Source organism: Perognathus longimembris, chromosome 2, assembly GCF_023159225.1.
Source record: "Perognathus longimembris pacificus isolate PPM17 chromosome 2, ASM2315922v1, whole genome shotgun sequence".
Taxonomy (NCBI): Eukaryota; Metazoa; Chordata; class Mammalia; order Rodentia; family Heteromyidae; genus Perognathus; species Perognathus longimembris.
Window position 1 is genome coordinate 15,412,382 of NC_063162.1, and position 20,962 is coordinate 15,433,343.

General features: G+C 46.3%; 1 protein-coding gene across 1 annotated transcript in view; it reads right to left on the minus strand.

Annotated features, from left to right (window-relative positions):
* The window catches only part of Rbm20 (RNA binding motif protein 20), a 162,191-nt gene that overhangs the window by 17,011 nt on the left and 124,218 nt on the right, over positions 1–20,962 (minus strand). The window contains 6 exon segments of the mRNA XM_048338278.1: positions 614–718; positions 6,776–7,255; positions 7,257–7,449; positions 8,559–8,638; positions 16,708–16,839; positions 19,018–19,158. Coding sequence (XP_048194235.1) covers positions 614–718; positions 6,776–7,255; positions 7,257–7,449; positions 8,559–8,638; positions 16,708–16,839; positions 19,018–19,158 — 1,131 coding nt within the window.

Consider the following 20,962-nt stretch of genomic DNA (forward strand, 5'->3'; position numbering starts at 1 on the left):
CCCGGTATTCTGGGCAGCCCTTCCGCTCAGTGGACACATCGAGATCAACTTCTCCTGACCTGAAAGGCATGAAGCTGGCCATATTCCAAGGACATTTCTTTTTGCTGTAGCAGCCTGGCCTTGGAGAATGGTAACTGCATTTTCCCCCCTTTTTAATTAGGTAAGGTAATCTTTATAAGCATAGTGCATGGCTTATTAATCCTAGGGTCTGGACTTGCTGAGGTCAGAGCCCCAGCTAGAGTACCAGAATCACTGTTCTACTTCCCCAGCAGGGACGGGCCTATTTTGGGAACCTGGCTCTGAAGCCTGAGGGGGCTTTGGGGGGCACATGTTTTGTCTTAGGAGCATAGCCAAGTTGCTGGAGAATGAGGCAGAGCCCACACATGTAGATCACGATCTCCCCAATAGAGACTGTCCACAGATCCTGGGCAAGGAAGTAGTTGTAGTGTGTGTGTGTGGGGGGGGGGGGCGCGGGGCGGACTCAGCCATTCATAGAACCATCAGCAGACACCTTCCACACAGTGGGTAAGAGCCAGGCAGGACCAGGATTCCTGGGACTTGGTTCCCTGGTGGCTGAATGGGACAACATTGCTGGGGTGTAGAACAAATTTACCTTCTGTGTCCTTGTGTTTTCTGGATGTGAGGATTCCGTCTCTTTCTCCTGACTGCCCTCTGCCTGGGGACTTTCTTCCGTGCCTTCCCATTCCTCTTTTCCAGCCTTACCAAAGGAAGAACAGAACAAAGAAAATTGAGAGTGAGGAGAGCCACCGAGGGGGGAGCGTCATGAAAAGAATGGCGGTATCGAATGCATTTCACACTCAACGTTTCCCTTTCCATCCCAGGGCTTCTGAGAGTGGCAGCTGCTGCTGCCATCCTCGCTTTTCGAGTGGGAAAAACAGGGTTGGTAACATGAGCAAAAGCACTCATAGTTGCACACAGATGAAGGCATAGGAATGTCTTGAAAACTGGCTCGATGTCTTTAGAAATCCCTAGCAAAAATGGGTATATTTTGCAGTGAGGGTAAGTAGAGGAAGCCAAGGGTGAATGCACTGGGGCTGGCCATCATGTCACATAGTACCATTTTGACTGGGGGGGGGGGGGCGCGGTTATTAGCATTCTGGCTCTTTTTGGTAGGAAGGGAACTGTGAAACAATCAGTGCCTTGTCACCCTCTCTTTTGCCCAGCCTCTATCCTAAAACACCAGCCTAGCTAGTACTTCACTTCTTCTCCCTTCCTTCTGTTCGTTCTTCTCCCAGCGAAGGTGCCTGGGATAGTGCTCATTCATGGCTGAGGAGCTGAGCACCTGACAACAGGCGTTCGGTTAGAGACCCAGGGCACTTACCAGTCTTTAAGACAGGGTGAACCATCTTACAGTCCGCAGCTCAAACCTTCCTCACAGCCTGTTTTTATAGTCTGTGAGCTAAGAATGCAATTCTGTAATTTTGAACAGTTATACCTGAAATGTTTATTTGAGTACTGACCTCAAATGTTCAACTTTACCTCTTCCTTTTTGTAGACTAAGGTATTTCTCATCTGATCCTTTGTAGTAAAGGCTTGCCAGTCCCTGCTTTAGAAGTTTCTGGCATGTAGACTCCCATGACTTAAACTTTGATCATCAAACCAATGCCTCTCAGGTTTCCTTGAGGCAAGGTGCATTTTCCTGACAGTTTTGGCTGAGGTTGGTCTGAAGTATAGGACACTGGTTCTAATTACCTACAAGCTGACACACCACCTGGACAGACAAGAAGCCAGCTGGACAAGGAAGAAATCCAGAGCTAACTGGTTTAACTTGTTATGACTGGACAGAGACAGATAGTTCAAATCTTCTTTCTGGAACTTGAATCTACTAGATTCCACTGAAATGGGACTCTTAGTAACCAGAGGCCTTACGTAGCTTCTACCAAGCAGCCATCCACTTTGCTCTGTTTTTAATCTTCCTGAACAAATGGTCACTGCCCTCTTTTTGTCAAAATAATCAGATGCTGGTGGCTGATACCTATAATCCTAGCTGCTTGGGAGGCTGAAATTTTTTTTAATTTAATTTATTTATTAATTGAACACAAATTTTTTGACAAGGTGTTGTGCAAAAAGGGTACAGTTACATAGTAGGGCAGTGTGTACATTTCTTTTGATATCTTACGCCATGTTAGGAGGCTGAAATTTGAGGACTGCAGTTCAAAGCCAACCTGGGCAAGAAAGTCTGTGAGACTCTTATCTCCAATTAACCACCAAAAAGCCAGATGTAGAGCTAGGCTCAAGAGTTAGAGTGCCAGAGGGCTGGGGATATGACATAGTGGCAAGAGTGCTTGCCTCGTATACATGAGGCCCTGGGTTCAATTCCCCAGCACCACATATACAGAAAACGGCCAGAAGTGGCGCTGTGGCTCAAGAGGTAGAGTGCTAGCCTTGAGCAAGAAGAAGCCAGGGACAGTGCTCAGGCCCTGAGTCCAAGCCCCAGGACTGGCCAAAAAAAAAAAAGAGTGCCAACTTTGATCAGGAAACCCTAAGGGGCAGCACCCAGACCCTGAGTTCAAGCTCTAGTACCAGCGTGCACAAACACAAGCATGCACACACACACACACACACACACACACACAACCCTTCACAAGCAAATTGTGCAGACACATGCCTAGGTGAACAGAGTAAAAATGTCTCCTATGGTTCAAGCTAGAAGAGGCAAGGTCAATTTGGGGACCTGGTTGGAAGCTCCCCAACTAGCCAGAACCTTGCTTTTCCTCCCTGCAGCAAAGAACAAGAATGTAACAGACAAAGGCAACAATACACTTGGCTCACAGACTGTTTCAAGTAGGGCCTGGCCACAGAAAACCTTCTAACTGGTCTCTCCCATCCCCACCTATCAAACTGTACAAGCTATCCTAGGCTCACTGTATTTTCTTACGGAAACATTTCCTTTGCTTCCCCTTGCACTTAAGATAAAGACAGGAAAGTCTTGAATCAGTCCATAAGGTCCTGCATAATGTATCACCTGATGACAAATCAGCCTCACTTTCCAACTTGGGATCCTGGCTCTCTCTACTTGAGCTAGCATGGCTTCTAGCCATGCACAGGGCCTTTGCACTTCCTCTTCCCACCATCTGATCTCTTTCCTTTCCACCCAGTAAATAGATAAGCTTCCTTCAACTCTCAGCCATGCATGACAAACACTAACAATGCCATATAGCCTCCCTCTGTAGTGCATATGGATGGTCTTCTATTGCGGAATGACTTAACACGTCTTTCCACTAGAATGTGAGACCAGAAACCCACTCAGTCTTAGCCACAACTAGTGCTGGTTGCTCCATGGATATTGATCAATACAATGGAATTCATCAAAGGGGATGGGGCTTGCGCCTGTCTCTGGCATGGGGGAGCTCGGTATGGAAAAGTGTATGAGTGTTGTGTTTGGGTTTTTTTTTCTGTTTCTTCCTCTTATGGGTTGTTTATACTGGAGGCTGCAATGTGTTGGTCCCTCGGCAGCATGGGACCCACAGACACGGTTTGGTCCAGTTTCTAAAGCAGGTGAGACATCATGCAGATACCACACAGGTCTTGGGTCTTGCTATAGGAGAGGGAACTGACAGCAAGGGACATGCATTCCCCTTAACCCGCCCCCCCCGCCCACCTTGGGTCAAGATGGAGGGGTACTTCTTTCCCATGTCTTCCCAGGATGCTGTGATCAGGGCTGGGCCTCATGGATGGGCTTGACCACTCTGAACATGGAGTAGCTAGCTCAGGGGCTTTTTTACTCTGATACCCTCTCCTGAGATCTCAGAGGGCCTCTACCAAGCACAAGCTCACTACAGTGCCCTGGCAGCCTGACAGCCACACCCATTTCACAAACAGACACAGAGGCAGAGAAGAGGGAGTGGTATGATTCTCAGAAGCTGGGCTTCTCAGGGGCAGGGGGTTCGCCCTGGCAGTGGGTAGGAGGCCTTTACTTCCCTGAGCCTTTTCTTGGCCCTTTGGACATTTCAGAATCCACAGGGATCTGCTCCAGGACTCCCTCCAATGCCAAATCTATAGCTACTCAGGTCCCTTCTATAACACAGCATGGTATCCTATAAATCTATACATGACCTTTCAAACTCTTTGCATCATCCACAGATAACTTATAACACCCAATACCACATAGACATGTGTAAGTCATTAGATTGTATATTCCCCCTAGGGAAAGTGACAAGAAAACTCTACTACAGATGGAATCTCTTTTCCCAAATTCTTTCAACTCATGGTTAGTTAAGCTCTATAGATAGGGAATTCAAGCATATGGGTGAATCTATCCACAGGCACATGCTTCTTAAAAGCATCAGCTGGGCCAGGCACTGGTGGCTCACACCTATAATCCTAGCTACTCAGGAGGCTGACATCCAAGGATCACGGTTTGAAACCAGCCAGGACAAGAAAATCCATGAGACTCTTGTCATCAAGTAACCACAAAAAGCCACAAGTGAAGCTGTGGATTAAGTGGTAGAGCACTAGCATTGAGCACAAAAGCTCAGGGACAGCACCCAGGCCCAGAGTTCAAGTCCCAGGATTGGTTAAAAAAAAAAAATCTACTGGGTGCTGATGGCTCACATCTATAATCCTAGCTACTTCAGGAGACTGAGATCTGAGAATCACAGTTCAGAGCTAGCCCTGGCATACAAATCCACAAAATTCCGAGTAACCAGCAAACAAACTGGCAGTGGAGGCATAACTCAAGTGGCAGAGCGCCAGCCCTAAGTGAAAGAGCTGAATGAGAGTGCAAGGCTCTGACTTCAGGCCCTAATACCAAAAATCTATGTGTTCACCATATCCTCAGAATCACATTTCAGTCTTTAGCAAGACCCCCAGGTCCTTCTGGAGCATCGCAGACCAAGTTCTGAATCTCATCTCATGAGACTCCCCTGCTCGGCCAGTCAGGAAAACCAGTAGCAAAATGGGCAAAAGATGACTGGGTGTTCTTTCCAAAGAAAGCTGGGCATTGGTTCTCCAGACTACCTGGTTCTATTGGCGTCTGCATCTTGCTGCACTGAGCTATTTCACAACTCTGTTATAAGCTACAGAAAACCCACTGCTCATAAAGTAAATGATTCTTGTTCATAGAGGTGCAAATGAATTTTATTTGGTGGAAATGCAATGGCTTTCCCCAGGCATCTGGGGGAAAGGCCAGTTCTACATCATTAGCAAATTCATTTCAGCATTCTTGGTTGCTTATGCAGCTTACCTGGTCTTTGGAGTCGCTGAGTACTTCTTAGCATAATTACATCTTATAGTAATAAGATGGAATTAATGAGTTGAATAAAATCCTTAACATGTGCTCACTATATTTACACCCATTGTAATTTTACTTTTAAAAAATATCCTTTAGCCAGCCATGGTGGTTCATTCATGTAACCCCAGCTACTCTGGAGGCTGAGATCTGAGGATTTCAGTTTGAAGCCAGCCTGAGCAGGAGGGTCTGTGAGACTCTTATCTCCAATAAATGAATCCCCCTCCCCAGTCAGAAAATAAAAAAGCCAGAAGTAGATCTGTGGCTCAAGTGACAAGGCACTAGCCTTGAGCAAACGAAGCTCAAGGACAGCACCCAGGTCCTGAGTTCAAGCCCTAGGACTGGCATAAAAAAAAAAGCAAAAACAAATTATCTTTTAATAAGCCTTAAAGATGCAGTCTTGTCGAGTATCTCCAGGTTCTTGAGCCTTTCGTTTTTGCTTTTGTCCCTGCTACTGCGTTTACCAGGAACCCCAACTGTTCTTTGTTCCCATTCAATGCTCAGCTCAAATGCTCCCCCTTCTACACAGCTCTCTGTGCAGTCCCTGCCCCTGGAGAGGCTCATCCACTACCAACTCCAACACGTCTCCTCCTTAGTCCTTGGTCTGTGCAGTATCACAGGCTATGTCCTATTCATCTTGGTTTTCCATGTGCCTAGCAAACCACTCTGCCACCTGGTACTCCACCCACATATGTGGGTATGAAGGACAAATGTGTGGCTTGGGACTGTGACTCTTCCATGTTCATGGAATGGAGAATTCTGCTACTTCTATGAACTTCGTCATTGTTACCAACCCCTGGGGCAGGCTACTAGAGGAAAGGCATACAACACTTAAAAATAATTAGATTCCTTATTTAGACCTCCTCCAAACCTTTATTACTCCTCCATGCTTAAACATAAAGGCTTTGGCAAGAAGGAAACAAAGCCAAGTTAGAAGACCAGCCTGGCACCAGCATCTTCCTCGTGACCCCTGGCATCCTTTTAGATACCTGTGTGAAGGTGCCAGCTGGCTGCCATGTGTTGTTATTAAAACAGAACGTTTCTGTGGGCACTATCTAGAGAAACGCGTCACATCCTGGCCACCTCATGTCATCTAGGGGGTGGGGGCCCCTCTGCTTTCCCACCTCTCGTGGGAGCTCTGGGATTGGTGGGTGCTTTGCACAGGAGGGAGGGCTGAGTGGCTGTAAGGTCTAATCTCCCTTGGCAGAGTGTGGGTGCCACACCTCAAGGCTACTCTACCCTGGACAAACAGGACCAGGGAGGCCTTTCCATCCTGCCCTTCCCCAACTTTTAGTAAAGGCAACAGGGCACCTAGGGATTTGAGGCTCTGCCATTTCCTGACCCACGTGTCCCTGAACAAAGCTCTGTGCCTCGATGTCCTCCTCTGCTGCAATAGCAGCCTTGGAGGATCTGAGGCTGCTGTGAGGATTCCAGTGACTCCGCGGGCACCTGGCACGTAGCCAACAACGCCACCAACGTCCAATACCCGCTTCGCCTTATCTGAGCAAGTAACTGGCTCCTTACCTCAGTCTCTGCCACTTTGCTTTCTTTTCTGTCGTCCGCTCCTTCTTGGTCTCTGTCGGGTCTCTTGCTTTTAGTTTTCTCACTCTGCTTGGATTTGGTGCCCTCTGGGGTCCTGGTGACCTTGGGCTGCAGCTCCTCTTCTTTGCCCGAGTCGTCGGGGTGAGGGTGCCTGCCCTCCCGCAGCCTGGCCTCCTCTTTCCTCCTGGACCTCCCAGGTGCGTCCTGCTGCTGCTTCAGGTACTTGTCCAACTTGGCTTTGGGCTCTTTCCGGTAGTAGCCATCTTCTCGGCTTTTGTAGCCAGACACGGAGTGCAGCGGGCTGGGCGACCCAGGCCTCAGGTACTTGTCCCGGTGGCCTCTCCCTCCCTCGAGCCGCTCATCCAGCTCGGCTTTGTCCACCGGTCGGGGGTAGTGCTTGCGATCGTGCACCCACACGTCCATCCTGTCCCTCTTGTCCTCCCCGTTCTCCCTCCACAAGGAGGCCGGGGTCCCGCTCTTCCTCGCGCCTGGCATACGGGGAGTGCTCCCAGGAGTCCCGTCCGTTGCCCCAGTCGGTCCGGGAAGGGCCTGGGGGGCTGTGGGAAGAGCTGCAGGAGGTGAAGCTGGGAGTGTGGGACCTCGGGGACAGCGACCGGCTCACCGGGCTGCGAGAACGCGGCCGCTCTGCGCCATACCTGCCAGGGAACAGAGCGGCGCCGGGGTTAGAATGGGCACCCCACACTGCACAACTGTCTCCCCAAACACTCAGAGAGACTCGCCTGCTCAAAGACCACAAATCTCCCAAACCATGAATTTAGGAAGACATTGAAGGGTTGGAAGAGAGCTCAGAAACCCCACCCACTTAGGTTCAAAATGAAGAAACAAGCCCAGAGAAGAATTGTGACCTGTCTAAAGTTCAAAGCAAGATTCCCTAATCCCCCCCAACCACCCCCCACCCCAGGTACTGTCACAGCACTGCAGGGCCTGTCATGTGCCACCAAAAGTCCCCAAATCCCAGCCCCCCACACTTGGACTGACTCTCCCTGCCCCCAAAGACTAGTTATTAGGCAGATCAACTGATATCTTAAGTCAATAATTTCCTAGAATGATAGGCATTTGCTTTGGGGCCTGAATCACAGAAAAAAACAAGTAGCCCTCAGGCCAGGAGACTGGGCTGCCTTCACCACAAGGAAGTCTGGGCTGCCCTCTCTACAGTAAGGTGACAGCGCCCTCTGTGGCAGCCCTGGGGAAGGGTCACAGACTGGGGCCAGCTGCCCATTCTCTTTCCCTCTTAGCTTTGTAGGGCAGAGACCCTGGTCCACCTTCAGCCCCAGCTCTGCTGGGTCACATACTTCAGTGGGGAAGAAATGGAAAAACTACAGGCTTCAGTGTTCAGGGTAAGTGTTGGGATAACTTGGGTGGTGGTTGTTGTTGTTGTTTTTACCATTCATCCTATATTCACATTCAGCTCATGAAAACTGAAGAACTAGCTCTAAACAGAAATCAATCAACCAGCCAGCCGCTGCCCCCCCCCCCCCACGCATTTAGCAGAGGGTAGACTTGCCCCAAAGGGCCAAACAATAATCAAGTCTTTGCTATATGCCTTTCCAGCATCTCGCCTCTTCCTAAGCTTGGAACACCTCTGCACTGGGTGGGTGCCTCATTGGGAAATTGGATGGATAGGGCTTAATGGCAGAAGTTGGGGGAGGGGGGAGGCAAGGGCAGAGCATGGTATCCCTCTAAGGATGAGAAACCAGGAAGTGTTCAAACTGCCTTGTACCTGTCCTGGGCCCTAAAGCCTCACCTGTCTGCCTCCCGGAACATGTCCCTCTCCCGCTGGGAATGGATGTCCTGGATGATGGCAGCCACCGTTTTCCCAGGTTTCTAGGCAAAGTCAGAGAGATCACCATCAGATCAAAGACAGCCTTGCAAACACCAGAGGGAAGCAGCTGTCTACTGCCCCATTCGCCAAGGAGGAAAAAGTGCCTTTTGCAGGGAAATGAAAAAAAAAAAAAGTCTAATGCAAAGGATGAGAACTGTGGGCATAATGTGGGATATTGGAGGCCTGAGGGTCCAGGGAGAGAGAGAGGCTCACAGGGAGCTGCTAACAAAGCAGCATGGCTCACCATGAGCTGAGGGTGAGGAGGGAGTTAATCCCTCCCAAATTAAAAATAAATAACTAAAACATTTAAACCATAAAAAGGAGACAGGGAAGGAGGAAAAGCAATGGCTTTATAGACTTGGAAAGAGACTTGAAGGGCACTGAATTTGCTCTCCACCTTCCACAGGTGTATAAACAGACCCGGGGAGGCAGAGGCAGAGCCTCTATCCTGTGTAACTCCAGCCATGCTGTGTTTTGACCCTGCAGATGGTGACCCCTGAAGTCGTGCTAGATCCAAGGTCACAGAAATAGTGAAAGAGAGAGGACTTGAAGCCAGGGGGTGGTAGTGTATGCTGACAATCCTAGCAAAAGACAAGAAGATAGAGAGTTCAAGAACAACGATAGGTAAAGTTAGCAAGACCCTAGCTCAAAAATATAACAAGCAGGGTGCTAGTGGCTCACACCTGCAATCCTAGCTACTCAGGAGGCTGAGACCTGAGGATCACAGTTCAAAGCCCGCCTGGGCAGGAAAGTCCATGGGACTCTCACCTCCAATTAACCACCAGAAAACTGAAAACTTGAGCTGTGGCTCAAGTGGTAGAGTGGTAACCTTGAGCAAAAGAGCTCAGGGACTGCCCAGGTCCTGAGTTAAAGCCCCATGACTAACAAAGAAAAAAAAAGTTTTATGAACTCTAGAAAATGGAAACAAGGTTTTTGTGTGTGTTTGTTTTTTTGTTTTGTTATTAGTGGTAGATGTAATAATTTGTTTTTGTGTTGGAGTATTTTTTTCTACTATTGTTGTTACCATGAGTTCAAGCCTCAGGACTTGCATAGTAGGGGGGAGGGGGAGAGGGAGAAGGAGGGTGAGGAAGAGAGAGAGAGAGGAGGGAAGAGGAGGAGGAGGAGGAGGAGGAGGAAGAGGAGGAAGAGGAGGGGAGAGAAGGAGGGTGAGAGGAAGGGAGGAAGGCCGGCAGGCAAAAGAAACTTCACTTTTTATCCTGGCTTTTTTCCACTTAGTTTACAAATTAACCTAACACCTTAATAGCCATTCAATCGCTAGGCATCATCGCGGACCCCCATCTACAGAGTCATGCAACAGGTGCGACTAGGATTCAGGGAGTTCTCTGAGCCGGAGCCATCAAGACCAAGTCCATGTGATGAGATTTACATCACTCAGGAAACCTGTTCTGGGCCCCATAGCTGTGGCTCACACTGCCACAGGCAGACTAGCTAGGACACCACAGACTAAAGAACATACATCTATCCTAGGTTAAATGCATGCAACAAACTTTCAGAATGAACAAGAAAAAATCCCTGGGCTGAGGATGTGGTACAGTGCTTGCCTTGCATGCATGAAGCTCTGGGTTTGATTCCTCAGCACCACATACACAGAAAAAGCCAGAAGTGGCGCTGTGGCTCAAGTGGTAGAGTGCTAGCCTTGAGCAAAAAGAAGCTCAGGGACAGTGCTCAGGCCTTGAATTCAAGCTCTAGCACTGGCAAAAAAAGAAAATATCCCTGATGGGCTGTCTGGGAGATTTAAAAAAAATTGTAAACAGATAACAGATTCCCTGGGCTGGCTCAGGGAATCTAGCTCAGTGGCAAAGCGCTTGCCTAGCAAATGCAACATCCTAGGTTCGATCCCCAGTACCAAAAAAGAAAAGACCAAAAAAAAAAAAATGCAGATTCCCTGATGTCCAGGTTCTGTTCTTCTGGAAAACTCTTATCCTCTTGATTGCTTCTTCCCGACCCAGGAGAACCTGGGGTGAGAAGAAGAAGGTGACTTGTCAGGGCCCGATGGAACAGACAAGGTTTTGCAGCTCACCAGGGAAGCCAACACCAGGGCCAAAGGCATCCAAGAACACTTGCCATCACAGACACCTCCTCCAGGCCCACCCTGTTGGGGATGCCCGGGATGCCCGGAGTGGGGCAGAACTGGCTCTCACCAGACACCACAGATGAAAACATCCTCTAGTGACCCCCCAAAATTACAGCAACACATTTAGAGGACTGTCGGGCCAGAAGAACCACGGCTGGGCTTAAACATCGCCTGTCCCTTATTTCCTCAATACACAGCCTCCTCCTGAGGCTACTTCAACCCAGTCCCAGGTGGAGTTACTTCTGTGCAGATCCCAGCTGCCCAGGGTGGTGGCCCCGGCACATTGGGCTTCGCACAGAGCCTCGAATGGAATGATACCTATTCCAAGATGAATGGCTGGTGAAATGAAGAGAGAAAATTAATATGCGGGCAGTCTGCAAGTATGACCTACTGGGGCTGGTGGGCTCAGACTCTGTTCCCTTATGTAGATCAGAGGGTCAGCTTTCTCTTTTCAGTGATCATTGCAAACTTTCTGGCACTCTATGGACAAAACACCCTGCTAGTTGTCATCTATAGGACTGGGACAAAAGTGACCAAAGATTTTTCAAGTAGCAGAACTGGCTCCTCAATGTCATAGGAAAAATCCTATAATGTTAATGTTTATGATTAATGTAATGCTAATCCTATAATATTAATAATGATAATGTTTCTGTCAGGTTGGTCTCTGTGTCCCACGGTTATACAGACATAAATCAGGCAGCGCAATGTTGGCAGTAGCTCAGAACCTAGATTGGGTCTATGATCAAATTTGGGGTGCCTTTCGTTACACAAAAGAGGAGAAAGTGGTATCTATCCTCAACTCCATGAATCCTTCAGCCAATCTTCAACAATTCTGTCCCACCTTCTTGTATCTGCACCTCTACCTTCTTCCCCTACCCCCAGGCCTATTTGGAGGTCATATCTTGCCATCCATTCTACGATGACAGATGACATCCATGCTGCTCAACAACCACCCAGCACTCACTGCCAGTACCTCCCGCTGCCTCTAAGACTGGGTGTGACTCTAAGCATCCCAGTGTCCTAGGAGAGGGAGGTACCACGAGCTGGAATCTCAGCCCAGAAAGAATACTCCAACTCTGGCAGGGCCACCTGGGGTCAAGGCCCGTCGTTGCCTGGGGGAGACTCACTTTCTCCACTTGAAAGTGGGATAATGAAGCCCATCTGGCATGCCTGGGGACATGGCAGGCTACATAGCTGAATGCTGAAGAGGACTTGGCCAACATGAAAGGAGCTGCTGGGGAATTCCACAGCCGTGACAGCTCTGTGGCGGCTATGCATACCTCTAGAGCCTTGGAAAGGTGATGAAACTTTCCAGATGAGCCCAGAACTCATGAAAGCCAGATGCTATCCAGGCATGCGCAATTGCTCCTGCCATTACTGCAGTTCCCAGCCTCTACATCGCCTCGCATCTGACTGCTCCTGGCAACACCTTCTCTCCCCATCCTCCAAGGCCCTGCTCAGAAACTTCTCGGCCCTTTGCACTCCTAAGTTCCCACACTCATGCAATCATGTTTAGATCTTCTGTAATTTTGCACAATCCCCAGGCGAGGACCATGCATCATATTTATCCCAGCATGGATACCATGAGGTACACAATAGAAGACCCTCAAACATCCAATTTGCTGACTTAATCTTCCCAACAGAGAGCATCATGGGATGCCCACATGACTGTTCCTCAGGACCAGAGGCACCCTCTGTAGCCAGGAGGCTGGCCAGTTCAGTGGCTCAGAACCCCCCAATCCTCAAACTCGCTGCATGCAAATCTCTGAGCAGAAGAACCAGGAACATACCCTTGGCAATTCCCTGATGCAATGGCTTAAATTCTACAATTCCATGTGTATTGGAGACGTCTCTATAAAATCACCCAGCAAATAAATAGTCCAATCTTCTTGTCCAGCTCTGCCAGAAGGAAAATAATCATTTTTATTGCTCCCTCCGAGTTCTCTTCCTCAATCATTCTGCATGTTTATTGGATACTTATGATGTGAAAAGCCCTTCTTGTTTTGAGGAACAGAATCCCTGCCACAAAGACTAATGGGAGATAAGATATAGTCACAAGACTAGCAATCAAAAGATGAAAAAAATGACATTAAAATCTACCCTCAATCTGAACTTTGCCTGGTAAGGTTAGGGGAGAGAAGTGGTCAAACTTTTGCCCACCTCTGCCTACTCTACTAGGACACAATGTGGTAGCCCATTTGGTCCAGGGACACATATGGATATGCCTTCTACCTCTTCGGTAGCCATTTACATCTCTCCAGTAGCCATTCTTTCTCCTTCTGCTAGCCGCAGCTCCCCTCTCATCTCACCAAAGGTGTGGCTGATGCTCCACCTCTAGCTCTGAGGATGGAGCAGGTGATACAGACCCAGCCAATCACAATGCAGCCTTCCCCTGGCTACAGAGATTGGCTCAGGGATGGGCATGTGTGCTGTCCAATCAGAGCGACCTCTCAGAAATTCAATGAGAGCTACTAGGACAAATCCTGGCTCTTTCTTGTTGAAGGAGATGGAGATGTAGGATGCCAGAACAGCGGAAGAAATTGAAGATACTACATCATCTAGATAAGAGAGCCTGGGCTGCTAAGGGCCATCCCAGGATTCCTCCCTCACTTCCCACCCCAAATAGCCAAGAGAGAAACTAAGCCTTAATGATCGCATTTGTGTCTTCAATCCAGCCATACCTGCAGCCAGAGCTTCTCCAGATTTCTTATTTATATGACCCAATAAATTCTTTTTTTTTTTTTTTTTTTTTTGCCTAAGTCATTAGGCTTGAGACAAAAATTCTATTACTTGGAGACAGAGTTCTACCCCATTTGTGCATTCACAGTCAACACAGGGCCCATAAAGGATACATGCCTATGCAGTTGATATATGCTGAAGGTCACAATTGCACTGAGAGACATTTTGAGAGTCTGGGATACAGAAAACTCCATACCTACTAAAGATCAGAAAACAATGTGTTCTAGATCCTTGCTACTCTAAGTGTGCTCTAAGCACCAGAAGCATCAGCATTTCCTGGGAGCTTGCTAGAAACACAGAATCACAGCCCTGCTCCAGAACTGCTGAATCAGAAAATACGTCTTGACAAGAGCCCCAGGTGATGTACACACACACTGAGGTTTGAGAAGCTGGGCTAGAATACTATCTCTGCAGCTTCCTGCCTGGATACAAGTAAATTACCTCATTTCTCCCTCCCCTGCCCCCCTGCTTTTTTCATGTGGTCAAAGAGATTCTAACAACCTAGTATAATAAAGTAGCTGTACTGCAAAAAACCAACATAGTCACAGATTTTAATCTAGGCTCTTCTAGTAAACTAGGACCTTGGGCAAGTTACTGAACGTCTATTAGTCTCCGCATCCTCATCTGTAAAACTGAGATAATAATACCTGTCAGGACTGACGTCAAGATTAAAGGAGATAATATATGTAAAGTGCTTGGGACATTACTTGTTCCAGAGTACTGGGACTCAATTAAAGGTACCAATTATTCCTGTACTCTCATAATTACTGTCATTATCACCCTACACACCTTTTGAGACCGAAAAGATATATGAAAAAAAAATTGCTTAAATTGCCAAAGAACTGGAGTGATCATCTTAACTGATTTGTATGCTAAGTTCACAGAGGTTAAGCAACTAAGCTCAGAAAGGGCATAAGTCACATGGTTGCTGACAGTTCTTTGTTTACATGTCTCTTCTCTCACAAGACTGAGCTTCTCACAAGCTTGCCCTTTTCTTTGTCCCTGATACCTAGTCCCGGTCCCACCCACAGTGGCCAGCACACAGTGATTATCTGCTCAATGCAAGCCTTGACCATTTGACCTCTGTAACCCATAGTTTTGCCCCCTCCCAAACTATCTCCATAGTAAAGCATTAATAGGTCTTGGTGCTTTAAGAAACTGATTACTGCTGTTAATCCTAATTAGAATCTTATGACAACATCAGCCTTTAGAGACCAAAGCTCCACTGGGAACTCAGTAAAGAAATGCAATTCCAGCCCCCAGGGGGAGAATCAAGAACAAACTGGAATTGGCTGGGTACAGAAGTGGGCGGAATCCTCATTAGGAAGAAAAAAAAAAAAAGTCAAGGACTTTTGTTACAAAAAAAGAAAGACAAGAAAAGCAGTATCTATCAGGCTCTGCCTGAAGCAGAACTATCAGGCAAGGAACTTGAGAGGCCATAGTGCAAGCAAAGCAGAATCAGGACTTGGGCAACTGGTTGACTTATTACTGATCTACCCATGAAGACTTGTTGGAAGGCTAGTCCTAACAAGAAACAATCACAGTGCCTCTGTCTCCACACTTCCATCTTGAAGATGAAGGGGGTAGATTAAGAGCTGTGAGTTGTGAACAAAGTGGGCCAAGTAAACATGGGATGAATGGAAATGGACTGGAAAGAGTCTTATTAAAGAAAGCAATAAAGATTTAAACACAAATACTATGTTGAGTACAATAAATCCAAATGGACTCAGCACACCATCCAGTTAAGAGAACTCCTGCGAAGCAAAACAAGGCAATGCAGAAGAAAATCATAGGCAGATGACTTGAAAACTTCCTACTATGAAGATCCTAATGAAGTAGCCAATAAATATATGAAAAAGTGTTCAACCTCAGCAAATTGACAATAAAAGAAATCCATGATAAATCATTTAAGTGCCCCGAGGTCAAGTTAGGAAAGAATGTAGACCAGAGCAAAACCCAGGAAGAATATAAATTGTGACAACTAATTTTGGGAAAAGCTTGGAGAGATGAGATGTTAGCATTATAGTATATTTGTACCAGGATAACAGCATGTTAATCAAGAATATGGTTAGAAGTGCCCCTCAAGTCATAAAACTGAAAACAACCCAAATGTCCATCCAGTGTTGGATGGATAAACAAACTACATAGGCATACATCATACACACACACACACACGAAAATAGACACCTCAACAGCATGGATGAGCAATACTAACCGAGTGAAACAGTAGCTGAAAGTATGATTTCATCCTGTAAAGATCAAAACCAGACAAAACTAAATTGCATTGCTTAGGGCAGCCTGAGTAAGTGATAGAACGAAGGGAAAAGGCGTAGAAAGGGTTATCCTCCAATTCAGGAGAGTGAGGAGGAAAGGGCTGGGCCTGAGGAGAGGCTTGCGGCCGCTTCTGGATCATGGCTATAGTCTATTTCATTAGTTGTGGTTTTACAGGATATGTGAGATCTCCCTCGACATTACCTTAAAAATTGTATAATTATTAGTTACTGCTCCATGGATATTATACTTTCTCAATAAAACAGAAAAGGAAGAAAGAAAGAGAGAGAGAGGGCAAAAGAAAGAAAGGAAGAAAGGATGGATGGATGGAAGGGAGGGAGGGAGGGAGGGAGGGAGGGAGGGAGGGAGGGAAGGAAGGAAGGAAGGGAAAGAAATAAGAAAGGGAGAAAGAGGGAAGAGGAAGGGAAGGAGGGAAGTTAAAACAAAACAAAAGTCCTGTTTTAATGATCTGAATTCATCCCTGAATTCTAAGACGGGCCAAGTCCCTCAAATACTCCTTAAAAGGACTTGTTGTGGCTGAAGGGATAAATTAGAGGAGTGAACGGAGATCACAGGGAAGGTAATGGAGGAAGGAAATGTTGTTGAAAGCCTGAATGGGTAGAAAAGTTTATGCTTAGAACTCTTCTCACCAAAAAGCAGTGACCTTTCTCGTTATACTTCTTCCTTCAAAACTTCCCCTGTAAATACCTTCTTTGTAACATCTTCCTGAGCACCTCTTTGTACTTTTCATCCACCCAAATGAGGTTAACTTCTTGTCATGTTGTAATAATTTGCCTTTCTAAGTAACAGACTCAAAGGCAGTGATTTTTTTAAATTGTTTTCTCTCCCCTCCCCCAAAGGCAGTGATTTCTTAACACTTTTCTTCTCTTCCCCACAGCCCTTAAGTCAGTACTGGGCTGGCTAGTAGAACTCAGCGGATGCCTGTTGAATGACTGCTGGCTTTACCTTCAGCTGCAATTCCTTGTATCTCTTGGACATCCGAATGAGCAGTTTCTCACCATTGATCACAGCAGATTTTTCTTGATAATACTGGACCATGGCCTGAGCAGCTTCTGTATAAGCCATCTCTAAAAAGGCCTAGGAAAGACAGGGAGGACATTCACTAGGCTCAACATGAATGATCTTTAACAAAATTCAGTACAAGTCATCAATCATGGAATCTCCAAGTTCAAGAGGAGGCAAAACTACTGATGGTGACAGAAGAAGAGCTGCCTTCAGGGGCTGGGGTGGGAAGGGGCAGAAGGAAACCTGCTGTTAAGAAAATGTCCTGTATCTTGCCTGGCTGTTAATTATATGAGTATATATTTATTTTTTAAAAAAAGATTAATGGAGTTGTATACTGAAGATTAGTGTAGTTTATGCACTTGGGAGTATCTGGTTTATAACTCCATAAAAAGAAAAAAAATCAGTACAAGGAAGAGCTCTCTTTGATCTCATCTGTTCAAAGAGACCTTTTTTTTTTTATTATTATTAACTTTGCCCAAAGAGCTCATTATAGGATGGCCTTCTCTGGTCTCCATGGTTACCAAACATTATTCTTAATTATATATGTCCATCCTGGACTACATCATGCAAACTCCTCTGGGATGGGAGGGTCCATAAACTCAGTTCCCAGGGCTGGGGGGACTCTTGCCCATGTGCTCTTGAGCTGCTATTTGGTAGTGGTGATAGCAGGAAACACAGGCATACGCCATCGTTATTTGAGCCCTCACTTGTCCTATAAATTAAGAAATATATTAAACTTCCCAGGGGCTTAAAAGCCATTGGGTTTGAAGGATGCCAGGCTGTGGAGAACTAGAGAAAAGAAACCCCTACTATATTTTCCACACCATTTTTTTCCTCTTCATTTTTCTTTCTTTCTTTCTTTCTTTTTTTTTTTTGCCAGTCCTGGGCCTTGGACTCAGGGCCTGAGCACTGTCTCTGCCTTCTTTTTTTCCTGCTCAAGGCTAGCACTCTGCCACTTGAGCCATAGCACCACTTCTGGCCGTTTTCTATATATGTGGTGCTGGGGAATCGAACCCAGGGCTTCATGTATGGGAAGCAAGCACTCTTGCCACTAGGCCATATTCCCAGCCCCCTCTTCATTTTTTAACTGCTCTGGGGAAAAAAAAAACAAAAACAAAAAAACACCTTTACATCAGTATGGGCTTTTCTACTCCATCCATGTATAAAGAAGTTTCTAAATAGACCATTTTGAAAAACATGACAGTTTTCCCCAGTCGTTTCAGTGGTGAACTCACAGAAGTTCTTATTTTTTAGGACTGCTTGACATGCACTATATTGGTGTGTACTGTACAGGCCCCTCTCTGTTGAAAGGGAAAAGTGACCTGGAACAGAGGAGCTCCCAGTGTGAGCCCTTAATTCCTTGTTCTTGAACAGAATGGACAAAGCTCACTATCCCCTTCTTTCCTCCCATTTTTGGTTAATTTCATATACATAGTTTTTCTCCACAGGGTCACAGTCATGTGATATGTGTGCAACTATGAAGTCTATATATATATATTTTTTTTTTTGGGGGGGGGCCAGTCCTGGGGCTTGAACTCGGGGCCTGGACACTGTCGCTATGCTTCTATTTGTTCAAGGCCAGCACTCTACCACTTGAGCCACAGCACCGCTTCCAGCTTTTTCACACATATGTGAACCTAGGGCTTCATGCATGCTAGGCAAGTACTCTACCATTAAGACATATCCTCAGCCCTCAATATTCTTTAGAAGAGGCTGAGATCTGGGGATTGATGTCTCAAGCAAAGCCAGGCAGGAAAGCCTATGAGATTCTTATTTCCAGAAACCACCAAAAAACTAGAAATGGAGCTGGCTCAAGTGGCAAAGGGCTAGTCCTGAGCCAAGAAAGCTCAGGGACAGTGCCTAGACCCCAAGTTCAAGCCCCAGTACCACCACCACTAGCCACAACAAAAGTTCCCAGTTAGTTCTTGGCTAGCTCCAACCCCAAGCCATCAGATGTGATAAGCTTACAAGATGAGACTACAGCAAGTTCAGGAGCTATACATTACAGCAAAGAGACCCTGATCCATGGGGTTCTATTTTGGAGGTTCATTTGCTTCTCTATATTAATGAATACCCCATACCTAAGCAGCCCCCTCCCCTCTAGGCAACTCAAGAGACCTGTGCCCATCTGATGAAGGGCAAAATGAAACACAAGGAAACAAACAACTGTTTGCCATGCCAAAAAAAAGCTTCCCATTTGTGACCGGATCTCTACCCCGCCCCCCCACCCCTGAAAGAACCTAGACTGACCTGATTAGTTGACTTCATGAGGATGTAATTTGTGACCTTTCCAAAGGGCAGCCCCAGGTTAATGACATCATTCTCCGTGCAGCTCCCTTCAGGGAGGTTGCAGATGTGGACCACGCGTCCGGCACCTTTCCGCTGTGCAAACTAAAGGGACAAGGAACAGCGGCTGGTCAATAATGAATGCAAAATCGCCATGCACAAAATCCATGCAGGGAAGGATCCATCCTCAGATACCCCAAAGTATCCATGTTACACCATCTTTTATGAAAAGAACTCACATTTCTAATGAGCAATGACACCCAGGGCTGGAGAGGATACGATGAAAACAGCCTATCTATAAGCTGCTACGGAAAAGTTCTACCTATCTCTTCCTGATAATACACTTTCTCCATATTAAATAAAGTTTAAAACATGCACAATCCATGATCCCACCATTACACCTTTGGAAATCTCTCTTCCAGAAATAAACATAATAACACCAATACATAAAGACTTGGGTACAAAGACAATTACTATAGTACTTTGTGGAGTTCTGGAAATAGCCTGTATTTCTAACAGTAATGGAGTGCTTGAGTAAACAATGGCTCCAGCATACAATGGAAATCTTCATTAAAAGAAGCTTTAAAGGGCTGGGACTGTGGCTTGGTGGGAGAGTGCTTGCCTTCCTCAGTACTACATAAAAGGAAAGAGCTGGAAGTGGCGCTGTGGCTCAAGTGGTAGAGTGCTAGCCTTGAGCAAAAGAAGCCAGCACTGTTCAGGCCCTGAGTTCAAGCCCCAGGACTGGCCAAAAAACAAAAAAAAAGAAAAGAAAAGGAGAAGAAGCATTAAAGCCAGGTGCCAGTGGTTCACACCTGAAATCCTAGCTACTCAGGAGGCTGAGATCTAAAGATTGAGACTCAAAGCCAGCCTGGGCAAGAAAGTCTGTGAGACACCTATCTCCACTGAAAAAAAAAACAGAAGTAAAGATGCAGTTCAAGTGGTAGAAATCCAGTATTGAGCAAAACCAGTGCTGAGCAAAAAAAAAAAAAAAAAAAAAAAAAGGCTAAAGGACAGTGGCCATGCTCTGAGTTCAAGCCCAATTATCTAAACAAACAAAAAGCAGGAAGAAGAAAACAAATGTGCTTGTGCTGATCAGGGAGAATATTTAAGAGAGATTATTCAGTAAAAATCACGTTGCCAAGTAGTTTCAAACTGTAATATCTGTGAAAAAGAGAGATAAGCAAAGCATTATAAAAATTTTGACCTGGGCTAGGAATTTGGCCTAGTGACAAGAGTACTTGCCTCCTATACATAAAGCCCTGGGTTCGATTCCTCAGTACCACATATATAGAAAATGGCCAGAAGTGGCATTGTGGCTCAAGTGGTATAGTGCCAGCCTTGAGCAAAAAGAAGCCAGCGACAGTGCTCAGGCCCTGAGTTCAAGGCCCAGGACTAACAAAAAAAAATTGACCTTAGTGGAGGTAGGTGACAGGTACCTAAGGATTAAATATATTAACCTCTGTAGTTTTGTGTGATTCAATTTTTTGTTTTAGTAATGAGAAATTTAAAGGCCATGGGAACAGAAGAAAAAAGATGTAGATCATAATTCTTCTTCACTTTTCCCTTCCTTCCTTCTTTCTTCCTTCCTTCCTTCCTTCCTTCCTTCCTTCCTTCCTTCCTTCCTTCCTTCCTTCCTTTTTTTGTTGGGTATGGGGCTTGAACTCAGGGCCTGAGTGCTGTTCCTGAGTTCTTTTGCTCAAGGCTCACACTCTACTACTTTGAGCCACAGCTCCACTTCTAGTTTTTGAGGGATTAATTGGAAGGAAGAGTCTCATGGACTTTCCTACCTGGGCTGGCTTTGAACTGTGATCCTCATACCTCAGCCTCTTGAGTAGCTAGGATTACAGGTGTGAGCCACTGATGCCCAACAATCATAGTTCTTTATCTGTCAGGGATGGCTATTCTCACA